Raw genomic sequence first — 19,611 nt, forward strand, 5'->3', positions numbered from 1 at the left:
ACGGACGCGGGCTTCATGCTGGGGGACCGCATGGGTATGTGGACCTCAGGCCCGCGGGGGGCGGGCGCACTGCTGTGGAGCACTTTGCGGGCCACCTTCTTGTACGCCGTCTGGTGTGCGTACTGGTCCCGTGAGCCTGCTAAGCAGACGTCGGAGCATGTGGTTCGGGAGGTGGTCAGCGAGCTGCGCAGGGTGATGCAGCTGCGTTTCACTGCTGCCACGCTAACCCCTGAGACCCTGTCGGCTCTGCCCACTCAGCTTCTCACCGCACAGCTCAAGGCGGCTAAGCTGGAGCACTTTGTTGCCATCTGGACGGCGGGTGGCGCGCTTTGTGAAGTGGAGGAGGTTCAGGGTGGGTCACCGAAGTTGCACTTGCGGCTGACGCTTGCATCCCCTGTGCAGGCCCCCTAGGTTTCCTTTTGGGCGGCGTTTCTTTCCAGGCGCTGGCGTGGCGTATTATCGTCATCAGCTTATCTGGCGCCCCATGTGTCATAGCTCTGGCTGGAGTGGCAGTGCCTGGGCGGCTGTGGGCCTTCCTGCACAGCGCGTCTTGCAGCGGGCTGGAGCCCGATTAGTCAGCGCCACATCTGGCCCGTTTAGTTTTCTGCATGTGTCTCCCCTGCCAGTTCTCCTGGGGTGTTGCTAAAGCAACCGACTTGTGGGGGTGGGGTGGGTTACGGCGGGTCGAGTGATGGTAGCACTGGTGTTTTCCTTTCTGGCGCGCGGTGGTGGTGGTTCTTGCGGTTAGGCTGTGGTGTAGGTTGGTGCTTGGGTTAGGTCTGGCGGTGTTTTTTGTGCAACCCCTCCCGGGGGGCGGGGGGGCCAGCCTCCTGCTCTGTCTGCCGGGTCGGGGTGGGGTGGGGTGGGATGGATGGGGGTGGTTGGTGGCGGTTTCGAGGTGTTTGCTTTCTTTTTTCTTCTCTTTTCTTCTCTTCTTGCCCTGTCAGGGTTCTGGTCTCGGGGACCAGGCTGCTTTCAGGCAGCAGGGGGGCAGCGCGTCTGCCCCTGTTCAACCTTGTAAGGATGATTCCTAAAAAAAAAAAAGCCCCCGCAGCGTTAGCCACCCACAGCTGGTCCAGGCTAACCCGCCACTGTGGCGGTGCCGCTGGCGGCTGAGTGGCTGACTGCGGCGGATGCTGCTCCACGCCCGCGCTCCGCACGTGGCCGACCGCGGCCGCCAGCCGGGCAGGCAGCCCCGCTGGCGCCGGCGCGTCGCTGTACACCCACGCCCACGTGGTGGCGGAGTCCGGGCGCACATGAGTAAGCAGCGCCCGGGTGAGCATCTTCCAGGGTTGCCGGCCTGGCTGGGCAAGGAGGGCGAAAGTCTTAGCTTGCAGGGCAGACAGGAACGCAGGCAGGTCGACGTGGTTGACACCCCCATCCTTGTACGGCAGACAGGCGGTTTCCCGCTTGGGCAGCAGGAGCGGGTTCCCGTGCGACACCAGGCTGGCGTCCTCAGCGTGCATGGAGCGCGCAGCAAAGTGGTCCACCAGGTCGGTGAGTTCCTTCAGCTGCGCAGGCGACGGGTTGAGGAAGCTGAAGTGGTAGGCCAGCTTTGCCGCCAGCACCTGCTTTGCAATGTGCACACGGCCAACGAGAGTCAGAGACAGGGCAGCCCACAGACGCGCCACAAACGCCATGCCGCGAGCCCGCCGGGTGTACAAGTCAGCTGCAGCCGCATCAGAGTCCCACGACAGGGGCACACCCAGGTGCGTCACGGCGCCAGTGGTAAACGGCACCCCCGTGTGTGGGCAAGGGCCCGTCAGGTGCGCAAACCTGCCCAGGCCCATGGCCTTGCTCTTATCCGGATGGACACGGGCGTTGGACGCGCGGCAGAACAGCTGTACTGCCGCCATCAGGACCGGCCCGTCCACCGCCGGGTCGCGCGCCGTGAGGGTCGTGTCGTCAGCGTGGTGGGCAGCAGGCGGCGCCTGCTCGCCGCTGGGTAACAGGGGCGTGCGCAGTGCCCCTTGCTCCACCTGCCGCCGCAGAAAGGACGTCAGTGGCTGCAACTGGATGACCCACAGGGGTGGTGAGGCGGTGCTGCCCTGCGGCAAGCCGTTCAGCACTGGGAAGGCGTCAGAAAGCATCCCGTTCACACACACGCGGGCAGAGCCGTTGGCAGTGATCAGGCGGATCCAGCGCAGCATGCGCGGCCCAAACCCCAGACCCTCCGCGGACGCATACAGCCACTGCCGGTGCACCCGGTCATACGCCTTTTCGATGTCCAAGAAGTACAGCGCACCACCCTGCCGTGGCGTGCCGTCCGCGCCCACGTCCAGGCGCATCCATTCGATCAGGCCTTGGAGGTACAGCGCGTTGTCTCCAATCCAGCGGCCGGTGATGAACGCGGTCTGCAGCTCATCCACAACTGCATCCAGGGCGGGCTGCAGGCGGGCGCTGACGGCCTTGGACACCATCTTGAAGTCGCAGTTGAGCAGCGTGATGGGCCGGTAGGACGCCAGCTCGGCGCGGTCCAGGCTTTTGCCCTTGTAGATGAGCGTAATGATGCCCTCCCGCCAGGAGGCAGGCAGCGCCGCCGCCATTTCGCCGCCATCGTGGGCGTCTGCAGCGGCAGCAAAGGCAGCGGCAGCAGCAGCACACAAGCGCGGGCCCAGCAGCGCCCAGAAGACCTTGTACACCTCGTACGGAACCCCGTCCGACCCAGGTGCTTTACCATTGGCGGAGCCAGCCAGCGCTGCCATCAGCTCGGCATCACTGAGGGCGCCGTCCCCGGACCCCTCTGCGGCGGTGTGCAGATCCGCCGGAACCTTGCGGTCAATGGCCGCCAGAAGCTGTTGCTGCGACGCCGTACAGACCGGCTGCACACGGAACAGGCCGGTGGGGCTGGTGCTGCTGTACATGGCTGCGGCGGCTGCGAAGACAGTGTTGCGCGTGCCCGGCCCCGTGAGCGCCACAGGCGCCGGTTGCCCCGGCACCTTCAAGTGCGTGATGGGCTCCTGCGCGCCGGCTGCTGGCTCGTCAGCCTGCCGATGGAACCAGCGAGTGCCCCGCTCCCCATGCTCCTCCATCAGTGCAGCGCGGGCATTGTGGCTGGCCGCTGCGGCAGCTGCCCGCTCCTCCCGCACCGCCAAGTTGGCCATGGCCGCAGCCTGACGCTGCGTGGCGCTGGCACCCGGCCGGTCGGCCAGGGCAGCGGCCGTGTCTGCGGCCAGCACCACGCCATGCAGCCCATCCCGGGTCTGGCGTGCATGCCGACGGTGGATGCTGGTGGCGGCCTCCCGCAAGAAGAACTTGTCCGCCTCCCATTGCGTGCAAGCGCCGTCACCTGTACTGGCCACGGGATTGGCGGCAACGTGCGCCTCCAAGCGCTGCTCGAGCTCCAGACGCAGCGAGGGGTGAAACAGCAGGTATTTTTTTTTTGAGGAATCATCCTTACAAGGTTGAACAGGGGCAGACGCACTGCCCCCCTGCTGCCTGAAAGCAGCCTGGTCCCCGAGACCAGAACCCTGAAAGGGCAAGAAGAGAAGAAAAGAGAAGAAAACAGAAAACAAACACCTCGAAAACCGCCAACAACCACCCCCACCCATCCCACCCCACCCCACCCCGACCCGGCAGACAGAGCAGGAGGCTGGCCCCCCCGCCCCCCGGGAGGGGTTGCACAAAAACACCGCCAGACCAAACCCAAGCACCAACCTACACCACAGCCTAACCGCAAGAACCACCACCACCGCGCGCCAGAAAAAGAAACACCAGCGCTACGCACTCGCCCCGCCCAAACCCACCCCACCACCACAAGTCGGTTGCTTAAGCAACACCCCAGGAGAACCGGCAGAGGAGACACAAGCAGAAAACTAAACGGGCCAGATGTGGCGCTGACTAAGCGGGCTCCAGCCCGCTGCAAGATGCGCTGTTCAGGAAGGCCCACAGCCGCCCAGGCGCTGCGACGCCAGCCAGAGCTAAAACACATGGGCGCCAGATAAGCTGATGACGATAATACGCCACGCCAGCGCCTGGAAAGAAACGCCGCCCAAAAGGAAACCTAGGGGGCCTGCACAGGTGATGCAAGCGTCAGCCGCAAGTTCAACTTCGGTGACCCACCCTGAACCTCCTCCACTTCACAAAGCGCGCCACCCGCCGTCCAGATGGCAACAAAGTGCTCCAGCTTAGCCGCCTTGAGCTGTGCGGTGAGAAGCTGAGTGGGCAGAGCCGACAGGGTTTGAGGGGTTAGCGTGGCGGCAGTGAAACGCAGCTGCATCACCCTGCGCAGCTCGCTGACAACCTCCCGAACCACATGCTCCGACGTCTGCTTAGCAGGCTCGCGGGACCAGTACGCACACCAGACGGCGTACAAGAAGGTGGCCCGCAAAGTGCTCCACAGCAGCGCGCCCGCCCCCCGCGGGCCTGAGGCCCACATACCCATGCGGTCCCCCAGCATGAAGCCCGCGTCCGTCACTGGCGGCGCCGCTGCCTGGGGCGCAACGCAGGCCCACAGCTGCTGCAGCCACGTCCTCGCCTGCGCATAAGCTGGACACTCCAGGAAGATGTGCGTCAGGCTGGCCCACGCCCGCGGGCCAGGTGGCCCGCAGGCGGGGTGAGGACAGTGCGCCCCCAACCCCCCGCACCCCGTGGTCACCCGTGACCGAATGCCCTTGCCCGCCCTGTACAGCCCGCAAGGCAGGTAAGCATGTTGCAGCCGGTACACCAGCACCTTTGCCCCCCGACTAGCGTGGCTGTCCCACAGCCTCCGCCACGTACCCCACAGAAGGGACGCATCCGGGGGCGGCATGCGAGGGTCGCCCTCCACCGCCGCCGCTGCTGCCGCCGCCGCCGTGGCAGGCCCCGTGCTAGGCCCCGCCCCGCCCGCCGCCTGCTCCTGCAGCCGCGCGGAACGCCGTGGCCCCTCACCCGACTGCTGGGACGGGGACGCATACGACTGCAGTTCTCTCGCCGGCGTGTTCTGCTGCCCGGCTGCCGCGGAGGTGCGGTGGAGCCAGGGGTCCAGAGCCACCGGGTTATTGTGGAAGTGCTGCGCCGCCGTGGTGGTCAGCTGCGCCGCTGCACGCTGCCACTCCGCCTCCCGCTCCGCCAGCCGCGACTGTGCCGCCGGCTGGGTCCCCGAACCCCCCGCCTGCTGTGCTGGCGCCGGGCACGGCATGGCTGCGGGGCGGGCCGGAGCCAGAGGGGCGGCCGGGTTGGCCGCGGTGATGGCCCGCCGCACGTCCCGCACCGTGTAGTCCGCCAAGCTGACACCCGCAATCCGGCAGTGCTCCGGGTGCACCACCACCCCAGCCTCCGGCGCCAGGAAGTACGGCGCCCGAGGCCACGCCCCTGCCCGTTCCCCTGGTGATGCTGCATCGTACGCCGCCCGCTCTTCAAAGGTCCACAGGTGCCGCGGCTTGCGGTGCTGCAGCACACAGGCAGGCTGCCACGCCCCATCCACTGCCGGGGGCAGCACGCCAGGCCCAGGCTCCAAGAGCCGCCCCGTGTAGTGGACGTAGGACACAGCCCCCGCAGCGTTAGCCACCCACAGCTGGTCCAGGCTAACCCGCCACTGTGGCGGCGCCGCTGGCGGCTGAGTGGCTGGCTGCGGCGGACGCTGTTCCACGCCCGCGCTCCGCACGTGGCCGACCGCGGCCGCCAGCCGGGCAGGCAGCCCCGCTGGCGCCGGCGCGTCGCTGTACACCCACGCCCACGTGGTGGCAGAGTCCGGGCGCACGTGAGTAAGCAGCGCCCGGGTGAGCGTCTTCCAGGGTTGCCGGCCTGGCTGGGCAAGCAGGGCGAAAGTCTTAGCTTGCAGGGCAGACAGGAACGCAGGCAGGTCGACATGGTTGATACCCCCATCCTTGTACGGCAGACAGGCCGTTTCCCGCTTTGGCAGCAGGAGCGGGTTCCCGTGCGACACCAGGCTGGCATCCTCAGCGTGCACGGAGCGCGCAGCAAAGTGGTCCACCAGGTCGGTGAGTTCCTTCAGCTGCGCAGGCGATGGGTTGAGGAAGCTGAAGTGGTAGGCCAGCTTCGCCGCCAGCACCTGCTTCGCAATGTGCACACGGCCAACCAGGGTCAGAGACAGGGCAGCCCACAGACGCGCCACAAACGCCATGCCGCGAGCCCGCCGGGTCAGCTGCAGCCGCATCAGAGTCCCACGACAGAGGCACACCCAGGTGCGTCACGGCGCCAGTGGTAAACGGCACCCCCGTGTGTGGGCAAGGGCCCGTCAGGTGCGCAAACCTGCCAAGGCCCATGGCCTTGCTCTTGTCCGGATGGACACGGGCGTTGGACGCGCGGCAGAACAGCTGTACTGCCGCCATCAGGACCGGCCCGTCCACCGCCGGGTCGCGCGCCGTGAGGGTCGTGTCGTCAGCGTGGTGGGCAGCAGGTGGCGCCTGCTCGCCGCTGGGTAACAGGGGCGTGCGCAGTGCCCCTTGCTCCACCTGCCGCCGCAGAAAGGACGTCAGTGGCTGCATCTGGATGACCCACAGGGGTGGTGAGGCGGTGCTGCCCTGCGGCAAGCCGTTCAGCACTGGGAAGGCGTCAGAGAGCATCCCGTTCACACACACGCGGGCAGAGCCGTTGGCAGTGAGCAGGCGGATCCAGCGCAGCATGCGCGGCCCAAACCCCAGTCCCTCTGCGGACGCATACAGCCACTGCCGGTGCACCCGGTCATACGCCTTTTCAATGTCCAAGAAGTACAGCGCACCACCCTGCCGTGGCGTGCCGTCCGCGCCCACGTCCAGGCGCATCCATTCGATCAGGCCTTGGAGGTACAGCGCGTTGTCTCCAATCCAGCGGCCGGTGATGAACGCGGTCTGCAGCTCATCCACAACTGCATCCAGGGCGGGCTGCAGGCGGGCGCTGACGGCCTTGGACACCATCTTGAAGTCGCAGTTGAGCAGCGTGATGGGCCGGTAGGACGCCAGCTCGGCGCGGTCCAGGCTTTTGCCCTTGTAGATGAGCGTAATGATGCCCTCCCGCCAGGAGGCGGGCAGCGCCGCCGCCATTTCACCGCCATCGTGGGCGTCTGCAGCGGCAGCAAAGGCAGCGGCAGCAGCAGCACACAAGCGCGGACCCAGCAGCGCCCAGAAGACCTTGTACACCTCGTACGGGACCCCGTCCGACCCAGGCGCTTTACCATTGGCGGAGCCAGCCAGCGCTGCCATCAGCTCGGCATCACTTAGGGCGCCGTCACCGGACCCCTCTGCGGTGGCCTGCAGATCCGCTGGAACCTTGCGGTCAATGGCCGCCAGGAGCTGTTGCTGCGACGCCGTACAGACCGGCTGCACGCGGAACAGGCCGGTGGGGCTGGTGCTGCTGTACATGGCTGCGGCGGCTGCGGAGACAGTGTTGCGCGTGCCCGGCCCCGTGAGCGCCACAGGCGCCGGTTGCCCCGGCACCTTCAAGTGTGTGATGGGCTCCTGCGCGCCGGCTGCTGGCTCGTCCGCCTGCCGATGGAACCAGCGAGTTCCCCGCTCCCCATGCTCCTCCATCAGTGCAGCGCGGGCATTGTGGCTGGCCGCTGCGGCAGCTGCCCGCTCCTCCCGCACCGCCAAGTTGGCCATGGCCGCAGCCTGACGCTGCGCGGCGCTGGCACCCGGACGGTCGGCCAGGGCAGCGGCCGCGTCTGCGGCCAGCACCACGCCATGCAGCCCATCCCGGGTCTGGCGTGCATGCCGACGGTGGATGCTGGTGGCGGCCTCCCGCAAGAAGAACTTGTCCGCCTCCCATTGCGTGCAAGCGCCGTCACCTGTACTGGCCACGGGATTTGCGGCAACGTGCGCCACCAAGCGCTGCTCGAGCTCCAAACGCAGCGAGGGGTGAAACAGCAGGTACGTGGGGAAGCGCCACTGCTCCCGGTGCGCATGTGGCAGGTCGGGCAAGGACAGGGTGAGCAGCACACCGTTGTGGTCCCCAGGCGCCCCATACGTGCGAGCGACATCCACCACCCACGGCGCCGCGGTGGCACTGACATACCACCGATCCAGGCGTGCGGGAGTGGCCGGTTTGGGTGTGGCCGGATGCGTGTAGCCCTTGGCGCCGCCACGCTTGCTCGCCCAAGGGTCCACCAGACTGAACTGGGCGAGGAGGCTGGCAAGTTGCGGGGCACCTGCAGCACGTGACGGGCTAGGGGCCGCCTCCTGACTGGCATCGGTGACACAGTTCCAGTCCCCACCGACAACAAGCACCCTGTCCGTGGCCAGGTGGGGATGCAGCCCGGCAAAGAATGCAGGCTTGTCCGCCACGGCCGTGGGCGCATACACACACACGAAGCGCAGGCGCAGGTGACCCACGTCCCAATCCCAACATACCACACGGCCCGCCGCATCCGTTGACGGCGGCTGCAGTACGCGGCCTGGAAGGGACAGCCGACTCCGCGCCAGGATAGCCGCCCCACAGGAGTGGGGCGACGCTGCCGGGCTGGCAGCGAGGCAGTGGCGCCACGGAAGGCACGCCCCCTGCGCGGCACGAAGGCAAGACTCCAGCGCCGTCGTGTCAGTAGCGTGGGTCTCCTGCACCATCGCCACATCCGCCCCAACTTGCTGCAGGTGCGAGACCAGCGCCCGCGCCTTGGGCGGCGAGCCCAGGCCGTTGACATTCACTGTCAGCAGCCGAAGGTTCGCCGCGCGCACTGGTGGCCGCATTATGAGCCCCCGCCGGCCACGGCAGCGCCGTGGCAGTTGCGGTTGCTGTTGCTGCTGTGGCGTGTGCCGCGGCGGCCGCCACCCTGGCTGGGGGGCGCGCCGCCGCAGCTGGTGCTCATGCTAGCGGCGCCTGAGCTGGCGCCGCCGGGGCGCAATGGAGGGCTGCCCAGGCTCATGAGGCTGGAAGTACTGCGGCTGCGGTGTTGGCGTTGCCGGCGGCTGGGCCCGCCGGCACCGCCGGGGTCCTCCTGTCCACGCTAAGCGGACCGCAGGGTGCGGGCGTCTAGGAGCACGTAGTCCATGTAGGCCGTCTGCACCTGCTGCGCGGCGTCATCCAGCTGCTCCGTCACGTCGGAAGGCAGGGGCGTGCCTGCAGGCTGGGCAGAGTACAGGCGCCACCAGCCAGTGAACTCGTCGCGCAGCTGTGCCAGGACGGCGGTACGGCCTGCCGGCACACGGCAGACAGCCCAGTCCGGTACGGTGGCGCCCTGGTCACGGAGGTAGCCGAGGAGGCGGCCACCAAGCGCGTCGCGGCCAAGCTGCGCCCACTCATACCCCTGCACATCTGCGCAGCGGTTCTGGTAAGTCACGAGGTCAGAGCCGATGGCAACACACGTGTCACGATTCAGGCAGACGGCCCCGTACTCCGCCTCACTGCCCGCACCCCCACCAGCGCGCCCAGCCGTGTCGGCCGAAACCCCAGCCGGCACGCCCAGGCCCCTGCCCCTGCCCTTACCACCACCCGCCGGTTGTGACGTCTGCGGTGGCGGCCCCGCCTGGGGCGGTGGCTGGGGCACTGCCCGCCCCGCTCCTCCACCCTGGCGCCCCGACCCGCTGCCCCCACCAGCGTGCTGTCCCCCCGCCGGCCGCCCAGTGGGCACGTGCGGCGGCGAGCTAGCACCGTCCTGCGGGGGAGGCAGCCCGCCGCCCAAGCGCCCTGCCCTCTGCTGCGGGAGCTGGGCGAGGCCACAGCGCCCTTTGGAGCGGGGCTGTTGCTGCGGCGGCGGCTGCGGTGTGTGCGCGGCTGGTTGCACCCGTCGCCCACGCCCGGACGCCACCGTGGCAGCGCCATCACCCGCCCCGTCCTGTCCCCCCAGCGTGGCCAGGACCCCAAACCGGGAGCCGGTCCGGGGCATAAGCGACTGCACCTGGCGCTGCTGCTCCTGCTGCTGCTGTTGCTCTACCCGCCGTTGCTGCTGGAGAGTGAGTTCCGCCAAATCGGCCAAGTACTGCCGCATCACAACTTGCAGCTTCTGCTCCTGCCTAGCAGCTGCCCGCTGATCAAAGGGCGGCTGTGGCGCGGGAGCCCCACTGGGCGGCTGCTGCGCGCCAGCCGGCCCAGCATCGGCAGTGCGACGCATGGCCGCCGGCGGCCCCCCCACGCCTGCCGACGGCTGCCCCCCGCTAAGCCCTCCCGCTGCCCCCCGCTGCTGTGAAGAGGGCTGCTGCTGCCGCTCGGCCCTCAGGGGAGCCGCAGCAGCACGGGTGCTTCCCCCCGCCACCAGAGCTGGCCGCGAGGGCGAGGCCCCGCTGTGTGGCCTGCTGGCGCCACCAGCGGCAGCCGCTGCGTCACCCAAACCCGCCGCCTCCTGCATCTGCACGTCCCCCATGTGGTCAACTATGTCAACACGTTGCCCACGCCGTGACGCCGCCGTGCCAGCGCCACCGCCCGCCCCGTCCTGCCCCCCCCGCGTGGCCAGGACCCTAACCTGGGAGCCGGTCCGGGGCCTGGGCGACTGCCCCTGGCGCTGCAGCTCCTGCTGCTGCTGTTGCTGTAACCGCCGTTGCTGCTGGAGAGTGAGTTCCGCCAAATCGGCCAAGTACTGCTGCATCACAGCGGTCTGTTCCTGGTCCTGCCCGGCGGCTGCCCGCTGATCCAAGGGCGGCCGTGGCGCGGGAGCGCCACTGTGCTGCTGCTGCGCGTCAGCCGGCCCAGCACCGGCAGGGCAGGTATGTGGGGAAGCGCCACTGCTCCCGGTGCGCATGTGGCAGGTCGGGCAAGGACAGGGTGAGCAGCACACCGTTGTGGTCCCCAGGCGCCCCATACGTGCGAGCGACATCCACCACCCACGGCGCCGCGGTGGCACTGACATACCACCGATCCAGGCGTGCGGGAGTGGCCGGCTTGGGCGTGGCTGGATGCGTGTAGCCCTTGGCGCCGCCACGCTTGCTCGCCCAAGGGTCCACCAGACTGAACTGGGCGAGGAGGCTGGCAAGTTGCGGGGCACCTGCAGCACGTGACGGGCTAGGGGCCGCCTCCTGACTGGCATCGGTGACACAGTTCCAGTCCCCACCGACAACAAGCACCCTGTCCGTGGCCAGGTGGGGATGCAGCCCGGCAAAGAAAGCAGGCTTGTCCGCCACGGCCGTGGGCGCATACACACACATGAAGCGCAGGCGCAAGTGACCCACGTCCCAATCCCAACATACCACACGGCCCGCCGCATCCGTTGACGGCGGCTGCAGTACGCAGCCGGGAAGGGACAGCCGACTCCGCGCCAGGATAGCCGCCCCACAGGAATGGGGCGACGCTGCCGGGCTGGCAGCGAGGCAGTGGCGCCACGGAAGGCACGCCCCCTGCGCGGCACGAAGGCAAGACTCCAGCGCCGTCGTGTCAGTAGCGTGGGTCTCCTGCACCATCGCCACATCCGCCCCAACTTGCTGCAGGTGCGAGACCAGCGCCCGCGCCTTGAGCGGCGAGCCCAGGCCGTTGACATTCACTGTCAGCAGCCGAAGGTTCGCCGCTCCCACTGGTGGCCGCATTACGAGCCCCCGGCAGCGCCGTGGCGGTTGCGGTTGCTGTTGCTGCTGTGGCGTTTGCGGCGGGGGGCGCCACCCTGGCTGGGGGGCGCGCCGCCGCTGTCCTACCGGCCTATCACGCTGCTCAACTGCGACTTCAAGATGGTGTCCAAGGCCGTCAGCGCCCGCCTGCAGCCCGCCCTGGATGCAGTTGTGGATGAGCTGCAGACCGCGTTCATCACCGGCCGCTGGATTGGTGACAACGCGCTGTACCTCCAAGGCCTGATCGAATGGATGCGCCTGGACGTGGGCGCGGACGGCACGCCACGGCAGGGTGGTGCGCTGTACTTCTTGGACATTGAAAAGGCGTATGACCGGGTGCACCGGCAGTGGCTGTATGCGTCCGCGGAGGGACTTGGGTTTGGGCCGCGCATGCTGCGCTGGATCCGCCTGCTCACTGCCAACGGCTCTGCCCGCGTGTGTGTGAATGGGATGCTCTCTGACGCCTTCCCAGTGCTGAACGGCTTGCCGCAGGGCAGCACCGCCTCACCACCCCTGTGGGTCATCCAGATGCAGCCACTGACGTCCTTTCTGCGGCGGCAGGTGGAGCAAGGGGCACTGCGCACGCCCCTGTTACCCAGCGGCGAGCAGGCGCCACCGGCTGCCCACCACGCTGACGACACGACCCTCACGGCGCGCGACCCGGCGGTGGACGGGCCGGTCCTGATGGCGGCAGTACAGCTGTTCTGCCGCGCGTCCAACGCCCGTGTCCATCCGGACAAGAGCAAGGCCATGGGCCTTGGCAGGTTTGTTGCCATCTGGACGGCGGGTGGCGCGCTTTGTGAAGTGGAGGAGGTTCAGGGTGGGTCACCGAAGTTGAACTTGCGGCTGACGCTTGCATCACCTGTGCAGGCCCCCTAGGTTTCCTTTTGGGCGGCGTTTCTTTCCAGGCGCTGGCGTGGCGTATTATCGTCATCAGCTTATCTGGCGCCCATGTGTTTTAGCTCTGGCTGGCGTCGCAGCGCCTGGGCGGCTGTGGGACTTCCTGCACAGCGCGTCTTGCAGCGGGCTGGAGCCCGCTTAGTCAGCGCCACATCTGGCCCGTTTAGTTTTCTGCTTGTGTCTCCTCTGCCGGTTCTCCTGGGGTGTTGCTTAAGCAACCGACTTGTGGTGGTGGGGTGGGTTTGGGCGGGGCGAGTGCGTAGCGCTTGTGTTTCCTTTTCTGGTGCGCGGTGGTGGTGGTTCTTGCGGTTAGGCTGTGGTGTAGGTTGGTGCTTGGGTTTGGTCTGGCGGTGTTTTTGTGCAACCCCTCCCGGGGGGCGGGGGGGCCAGCCTCCTGCTCTGTCTGCCGGGTCGGGGTGGGGTGGGGTGGGATGGGTGGGGGTGGTTGTTGGCGGTTTTCGAGGTGTTTGCTTTCTGTTTTCTTCTCTTTTCTTCTCTTCTTGCCCTGTCAGGGTTCTGGTCTCGGGGACCAGGCTGCTTTCAGGCAGCAGGGGGGCAGCGCGTCTGCCCCTGTTCAACCTTGTAAGGATGATTCCTTAAAAAAAAAAAGGTTTGCGCACCTGACAGGCCCTTGCCCACACACGGGGGTGCCGTTTACCACTGGCGCCGTGACGCACCTGGGTGTGCCCCTGTCGTGGGACTCTGAGGCGGCTGCAGCTGACTTGTACACCCGGCGGGCTCGCGGCATGGCGTTTGTGGCGCGTCTGTGGGCTGCCCTGTCTCTGACTCTTGTTGGCCGTGTGCACATTGCTTTCTGTTTTCTTCTCTTTTCTTCTCTTCTTGCCCTGTCAGGGTTCTGGTCTCGGGGACCAGGCTGCTTTCAGGCAGCAGGGGGGCAGCGCGTCTGCCCCTGTTCAACCTTGTAAGGATGATTCCTCAAAAAAAAAAACATTGCGAAGCAGGTGCTGGCGGCGAAGCTGGCCTACCACTTCAGCTTCCTCAACCCGTCGCCTGCGCAGCTGAAGGACCTCACCGACCTGGTGGACCACTTTGCTGCGCGCTCCATGCACGCTGAGGACGCCAGCCTGGTGTCGCACGGGAACCCGCTCCTGCTGCCAAAGCATCACCGGATCGCTAACTCAGTTAGCAATTTGACTCGTCCTTACGGCAGAAGGGACCCGGGTACGAATCCGGATAAAAGCCCAATTATGCAAAAGGCGAAAGATTGGTGCGAAACTGATTGGTGATCCCACGAACGATAGGTAATTGCCCTTAGTGGCAATTGCGGGCTTATGCCCGCTGCAACCTAGAAAGGTCGTGGTGCAGAAGTCCGATTTAGTGGCGAGGTCCAAGGTTCAAGACAAGGCTCAAGATCCAAGGCTCGAGGAGGAGCGCCATGGCTCCTCGGTTTGCACGAACTGGCAGTGCTCCACTACTATAACGCGGCGTTTCCCTAGCTCGATATGCTAGGTGTGCAGGCTTGGACGTAGTGGACTTTGAAGAGCGGCCTAGGACATGGAGGTTGTAGTTTGGAGGTTGTGACTCTTTCGTGGTGAGGCGTCAGCGTGAGGGGGGCGGGCCCTCTCGCCCTAGTCACCTTGCCCCGTTAATCCATGCCAGGCCCTATGGGCCGGCGTTGTAATTATTATTATTATTTTTGCTGCCAAAGCGGGAAACGGCATGTCTGACGTACAAGGATGGGGGTGTCAACCACGTCGACCTGCCTGCGTTCCTGTCTGCCCTGCAAGCTAAGACTTTCGCCCTCCTTGCCCAGCCAGGCCGGCAACCCTGGAAGATGCTCACCCGGGCGCTGCTTACTCATGTGCGCCCGGACTCCGCCACCACGTGGGCGTGGGTGTACAGCGACGCGCCGGCGCCCGCGGGGCTGCCTGCCCGGCTGGCGGCCGCGGTCGGCCACGTGCGGAGCGCGGGCGTGGAACAGCATCCACTGCAGCCAGCCACTCAGCCGCCAGCGGCGCCGCCACAGTGGCGGGTTAGCCTGGACCAGCTGTGGGTGGCTAACGCTGCGGGGGCTGTGTCCTACGTCCACTACACGGGGCGGCTCTTGGAGCCTGGGCCTGGCGTGCTGCCCCCGGGGGTGGATGGGGCGTGGCAGCCTGCCTGTGTGCTGCAGCATCGCAAGCCGCGGCACCTGTGGACCTTTGAAGAGCGGGCGGCGTACGATGCAGCATCACCAGGGGACCGGGCGGGGGCGTGGCCTCGGGCGCCGTACTTCCTGGCGCCGGAGGCTGGGGTGGTGGTGCACCCGGAGCACTGCCGGATTGCGGGTGTCAGCTTAGCAGACTACACGGTGCGGGACGTGCGGCGGGCCATCACCGCGGCCAACCCGGCCGCACCTCCGGCTCCGGCCCGCCCCGCAGCCATGCCGTGCCCGGCGCCAGCTCAGCAGGCGGGGGGGTCGGGGCCCCAGCCGGCGGCACAGTCGCGGCTGGCGAAGCAAGAGGCGGAGTGGCAGCGTGCAGCGGCGCAGCTGACCACCACAGCGGCGCAGCATTTCCACAATAACCCGGTGGCTCTGGACCCCTGGCTCCACCGCACCTCCACGGCAGCCGGGCTGCAGAACACGCCAGAGGGGGGGTCGTCTAAATGGTTAAGACACTCAAGCCGATTTCGTTAAGGCTTCGAGAGATCCTGGGTTTGAATCCCGGTCACCCCACCAGGAAGGGCCCTGGTTTACCAAAACCCATCCACACCTTGGTGGTGTGTAGACCCCCCCTGTGGTGCAGGGAGTCTCTGGGGTACAAGGCTGGAGCTCTGGGCCTGCAACTGGAGAGCTTTCAAGTTCAAGATCCAAGATTCAAGTGGAGCTCTGGGCCTGTCAACTGGAGAGCTCTAGATGATCTGTGTGGTCATGGCAGTGGCTGTAGTTGTCACCTAGCTGTTGAGAACTCCAGTAGGTGTGTGGTGTCACCTAGCTGTTGACGTCTCCAGTAGGTGTGTGGTGGAACAAACACTTCTCTTCTCTTCTCTGATCTCTGGCCCTATCGAGGTTCTGTGATATGATCCAGGCTGCCTTGGCAGTAGGGTGGTAGTGCGTCTACCACCGCAACCTTGTAAGGATGACTTTAAAAAAAAAAAAAACGCCGGCGAGAGAACTGCAGTCATATGCGTCCCCGTCCCAGCAGTCGGGTGAGGGGCCGCGGCGGTCCGCGCGGCTGCAGGAGCAGGCGGCGGGAGGGGCGGGACCTAGCACTGGGCCTGCCACGGCGGCGGCGGCAGCAGCGGCGGCGGTGGAGGGCGACCCTCGCATGCCGCCCCCGGATGCGTCCCTTCTGCGGGGTACGTGGCGGAGGCTGTGGGACAGCCACGCCAGTCGGGGGGCAAAGGTGCTGGTGTACCGGCTGCAACATGCTTACCTGCCTTGCGGGCTGTACAGGGCGGGCAAGGGCATTCGGCCACGGGTGACCACGGGGTGCGGGGGGTTGGGGGCGCACTGTCCTCACCCCGCCTGCGGGCCACCTGGCCTGCGGGCGTGGGCCAGCCTGACGCACATCTTCCTGGAGTGTCCAGCTTATGCGCAGGCGAGGACGTGGCTGCAGCAGCTGTGGGCCTGCGTTGCGCCCCAGGCAGCGGCGCCGCCAGTGACGGACGCGGGCTTCATGCTGGGGGACCGCATGGGTTTTTTTTTTGAGGAATCATCCTTACAAGGTTGAACAGGGGCAGACGCGCTGCCCCCCTGCTGCCTGAAAGCAGCCTGGTCCCCGAGACCAGAACCCTGACAGGGCAAGAAGAGAAGAAAAGAGAAGAAAAACAGAAGCAAACACCTCGAAACCGCCAACAACCACCCCCATCCATCCCACCCAACCCCACCCCGACCCGGCAGACAGAGCAGGAGGCTGGCCCCCCCGCCCCCCGGGAGGGGTTGCACAAAAACACCGCCAGACCTAACCCAAGCACAAACCTACACCACAGCCTAACCGCAAGAACCACCACCACCGTGGGTATGTGGGCCTCAGGCCTGCGGGGGGCGGGCGCGCTGCTGTGGAGCACTTTGCGGGCCACCTTCTTGTACGCCGTCTGGTGTGCGTACTGGTCCCGCGAGCCTGCTAAGCAGACGTCGGAGCATGTGGTTTGGGAGGTGGTCAGCGAGCTGCGCAGGGTGATGCAGCTGCGTTTCACTGCCGCCACGCTAACCCCTGACACCCTGTCGGCTCTGCCCACTCAGCTTCTCACCGCACAGCTCAAGGCGGCTAAGCTGGAGCACTTTCTTGCCATCTGGTCGGCGGGTGGCGCGCTTTGTGAAGTGGAGGAGGTTCAGGGTGGGTCACCGCAAGTTGAACTTGCGGCTGACGCTTGCATCACCTGTGCAGGCCCCCTAGGTTTCCTTTTGGGCGGCGGTTCTTTCCAGGCGCTGGCGTGGCGTTTATCGTCATCAGCTTATCTAGCGCCCATGTGTTTTAGCTCTGGCTGGCGTCGCAGCGCCTGGGCGGCTGTGGGACTTCCTGCACAGCGCGTCTTGCATCGGGCTGGAGCCCGCTTAGTCAGCGCCACATCTGGCCCGTTTAGTTTTCTGCTTGTGTCTCCTCTGCCGGTTCTCCTGGGGTGTTGCTTAAGCAACCGACTTGCGGGGGTGGGGTGGGTTTGGGCGGGGCTTGTGCGTAGCACTGGTGTTTCCTTTTCTGGCGCGCAGTGGTGGTGGTTCTTGCGGTTAGGCTGTGGTGTAGGCTGGTGCTTGGGTTAGGTCTGGCGGTGTTTTTGTGCTACCCCTCCCGGGGGGCGGGGGGGCCAGCCTCCTGCTCTGTCTGCCGGGTCGGGGTGGGGTGGGGTGGGATGGATGGGGGTGGTTGGTGGCGGTTTTCGAGGTGTTTGCTTTCTGTTTTCTTCTCTTCTCTTTTCTTCTCTTCTTGCCCTGTCAGGGTTCTGGTCTCGGGGACCAGGCTGTTTTCAGGCAGCAGGGGGGCAGCGCGTCTGCCCCTGTTCAACCTTGTAAGGATGATTCCTCAAAAAAAAAAATGGCGTGGTGCTGGCCGCAGACGCGGCCGCTGCCCTGGCCGACCGGCCAGGTGCCAGCGCCGCGCAGCGTCAGGCTGCGGCCATGGCCAACTTGGCGGTGCGGGAGGAGCGCGCAGCTGCCGCAGCGGCCAGTCACAATGCCCGCGCTGCACTGATGGAGGAGCATGGGGAGCGGGGCACTCGCTGATTCCATCGGCAGGCTGACGAGCCAGCAGCCGGCGCGCAGGAGCCCATCACACACTTGAAGGTGCAGGGGCAACCGGTGCCTGTGGCGCTCACGGGGCCGGGCACGCGCAACACTGTCTCCGCAGCCACCGCAGCCATGTACAGCAGCACCAGCCCCACCGGCCTGTTCCGCGTGCAGCCGGTCTGTACGGCGTCGCAGCAACAGCTTCTGGCGGCCATTGACCGCAAGGTTCCAGCGGATCTGCAGGCCGCCGCAGAGGGGTCCGGTGACGGCGCCCTCAGTGATGCCGAGCTGATGGCAGCGCTGGCTGGCTCCGCCAATGGTAAAGCACCTGGGTGGGACGGGGTTCCGTACGAGGTATACAAGGTCTTCTGGGCACTGCTGAGCCCGCGCTTGTGTGCTGCTGCTGCCGCTGCCTTTGCTGCCGCTGCAGACGCCCACGATGGCGGTGAAATGGCGGCGGCGCTGCCCGCCTCCTGGCGGGAGGGCATCATCACGCTCATCTACAAGGGCAAAAGCCTGGACCGCGCCGAGCTGGCGTCCTACCGGCCCATCACAGGCAGCCTGCCTGTATTGCAGGCACAATCCGCAAGGACCTCCATCCCCTCCTCACCTCCCTGGGCGTCACTTCCCACAAAGCCAGGCAGTGCTGCGACACCCTACACGACCACGCAGTCGCCACCCTCAACCACATTGTCTTGACCAGACGGCGTCTCGAACGGGGACTGCCACCTGGCGACCCGGGCGGGACGTAACATCCTGGCGGGGTGCAGGCCTGGCCTGCACGCCCGCCTTCACATGCTCGGTAGTGGGGGCGTACAGGAGGCGGGCCTGGCCCACCTCCTCATCTCCCCCCACTCCCTTAATTCACACCACTTGCCTACGGCAGGGTGTCTCTATTTCTATTTCTATTTCAGCCTGCCTGTGTGCTGCAGCATCGCAAGCCGCGGCACCTGTGGACCTTTGAAGAGCGGGCGGCGTACGATGCAGCATCACCAGGGGAACGGGCGGGGGCGTGGCCTTTTATTTGAGGAATCATCCTTACAAGGTTGAACAGCCTCGGCCTCGGGCGCCGTACTTCCTGGCGCCGGAGGCTGGGGTGGTGGTGCACCCGGAGCACTGCCGGATTGCGGGTGTCAGCTTGGCGGACTACACGGTGCGGGACGTGCGGCGGGCCATCACCGCGGCTAACCCGGCCGCACCTCCGGCTCCGGCCCGCCCTTTTTTTTTTTGAGGAATCATCCTTACAAGGTTTTTTTTTTGAGGAATCATCCTTACAAGGTTGAACAGGGGCAGACGCGCTGCCCCCCTGCTGCCTGAAAGCAGCCTGGTCCCCGAGACCAGAACCCTGATAGGGCAAGAAGAGAAGAAAAGAGAAGAAGACAGAAAGCAAACACCTCGAACACCGCCACTAACCACCCCAAACCATCCCACCCCACCCCACCCCGACCCTACAACAAAGCCGGACCGGGCAAGAACCACCACCACCGCGCGCCAGAAAAGAAAACACCAGTGCTACGCATTCGCCCCGCCCAAACCCACCCCACCCCCACAAGTCGGTTGCTTGAGCAACACCCCAGGAGAACCGGCAGAGGAGACACAAGCAGAAAACTAAACGGGCCAGATGTGGCGCTGACTAAGTGGGCTCCAGCCCGCTGCAAGATGCGCTGTGCAGGAAGGCCCACAGCCGCCCAGGCGCTGCGACGCCAGCCAGAGCTAAAACACATGGGCGCCAGATAAGCTGATGACGATAATACGCCACGCCAGCGCCTGGAAAGAAGCGCCGCCCAAAAGGAAACCTAGGGGGCCTGCACAGGTGATGCAAGCGTCAGCCGCAAGTTCAACTTCGGTGACCCACCCTGGACCTCCTCCACTTCACAGAACGCGCCACCCGCCGCCCAGATGGCCACAAAATGCTCCAGCTTAGCCGCCTTGAGCTGTGCGGTGAGAAGCTGAGTGGGCAGAGCCGACAGGGTTTCAGGGGTTAGCGTGGCGGCAGTGAAGCGCAGCCGCATCACCCTGCGCAGCTCGCTGACCACCTCCCGAACCACATGCTCCGACGTCTGCTTAGCAGGCTCGCGGGACCAGTACGCACACCAGACGGCGTACAAGAAGGTGGCCCGCAAAGTGCTCCACAGCAGCGCGCCCGCCCCCCGCGGGCCTCGAGGC

General features: G+C 66.2%; 2 protein-coding genes across 2 annotated transcripts; one reads left to right on the forward strand and one right to left on the reverse strand.

Annotated features, from left to right (window-relative positions):
- Window positions 1–922: 922 nt before the first annotated feature.
- Window positions 923–10,788, reverse strand: CHLRE_06g278282v5 (uncharacterized protein). Its single transcript, XM_043063197.1, has 5 exons — window positions 8,918–10,788; window positions 6,189–8,654; window positions 4,063–6,085; window positions 1,090–3,289; window positions 923–1,030 (listed from the first exon to the last, which is right to left on the reverse strand). The coding sequence occupies exons 1-5, from the start codon at window positions 10,583–10,585 to the stop codon at window positions 976–978; spliced, it is 8,412 nt and encodes a 2,803-aa protein (XP_042923900.1). The 5' UTR covers window positions 10,586–10,788; the 3' UTR covers window positions 923–975.
- A 100-nt stretch (window positions 10,789–10,888) lies between these two features.
- Window positions 10,889–15,240, forward strand: CHLRE_06g278283v5 (uncharacterized protein). The gene is made up of 4 exons (XM_043063198.1): window positions 10,889–11,168; window positions 11,268–12,164; window positions 13,244–13,463; window positions 14,060–15,240. Exons 1-4 carry the CDS (start codon window positions 11,121–11,123, stop codon window positions 14,917–14,919), a joined length of 2,025 nt encoding a protein of 674 aa, XP_042923901.1. The 5' UTR covers window positions 10,889–11,120; the 3' UTR covers window positions 14,920–15,240.
- Window positions 15,241–19,611: the final 4,371 nt, after the last annotated feature.

Source organism: Chlamydomonas reinhardtii, chromosome 6, assembly GCF_000002595.2.
Source record: "Chlamydomonas reinhardtii strain CC-503 cw92 mt+ chromosome 6, whole genome shotgun sequence".
Lineage (NCBI taxonomy): Eukaryota > Viridiplantae > Chlorophyta > Chlorophyceae > Chlamydomonadales > Chlamydomonadaceae > Chlamydomonas > Chlamydomonas reinhardtii.

Coding starts and splice junctions, on each gene's coding strand:
- CHLRE_06g278282v5 (XM_043063197.1), bottom strand. CDS start 10,585: ATGCGCACCGGGAGCAGTGGCGCTTCCCCACATACCTGCCCTGCCGGT. Junction 6,086..6,188: donor CCATGGGCCTTGGCAGGTTT/GCGCACCTGACG, acceptor ATGCGGCTGCAG/CTGACCCGGCGGGCTCGCGG. Junction 1,031..1,089: donor CCAGCGGCACCGCCACAGTG/GCGGGTTAGCCT, acceptor TTTTTTTTTTAG/GAATCATCCTTACAAGGTTG.
- CHLRE_06g278283v5 (XM_043063198.1), top strand. CDS start 11,121: ATGGGGCGACGCTGCCGGGCTGGCAGCGAGGCAGTGGCGCCACGGAAG. Junction 11,169..11,267: donor AGGCAGTGGCGCCACGGAAG/GCACGCCCCCTG, acceptor AACTTGCTGCAG/GTGCGAGACCAGCGCCCGCG. Junction 13,464..14,059: donor TTACGGCAGAAGGGACCCGG/GTACGAATCCGG, acceptor TTGCCCAGCCAG/GCCGGCAACCCTGGAAGATG.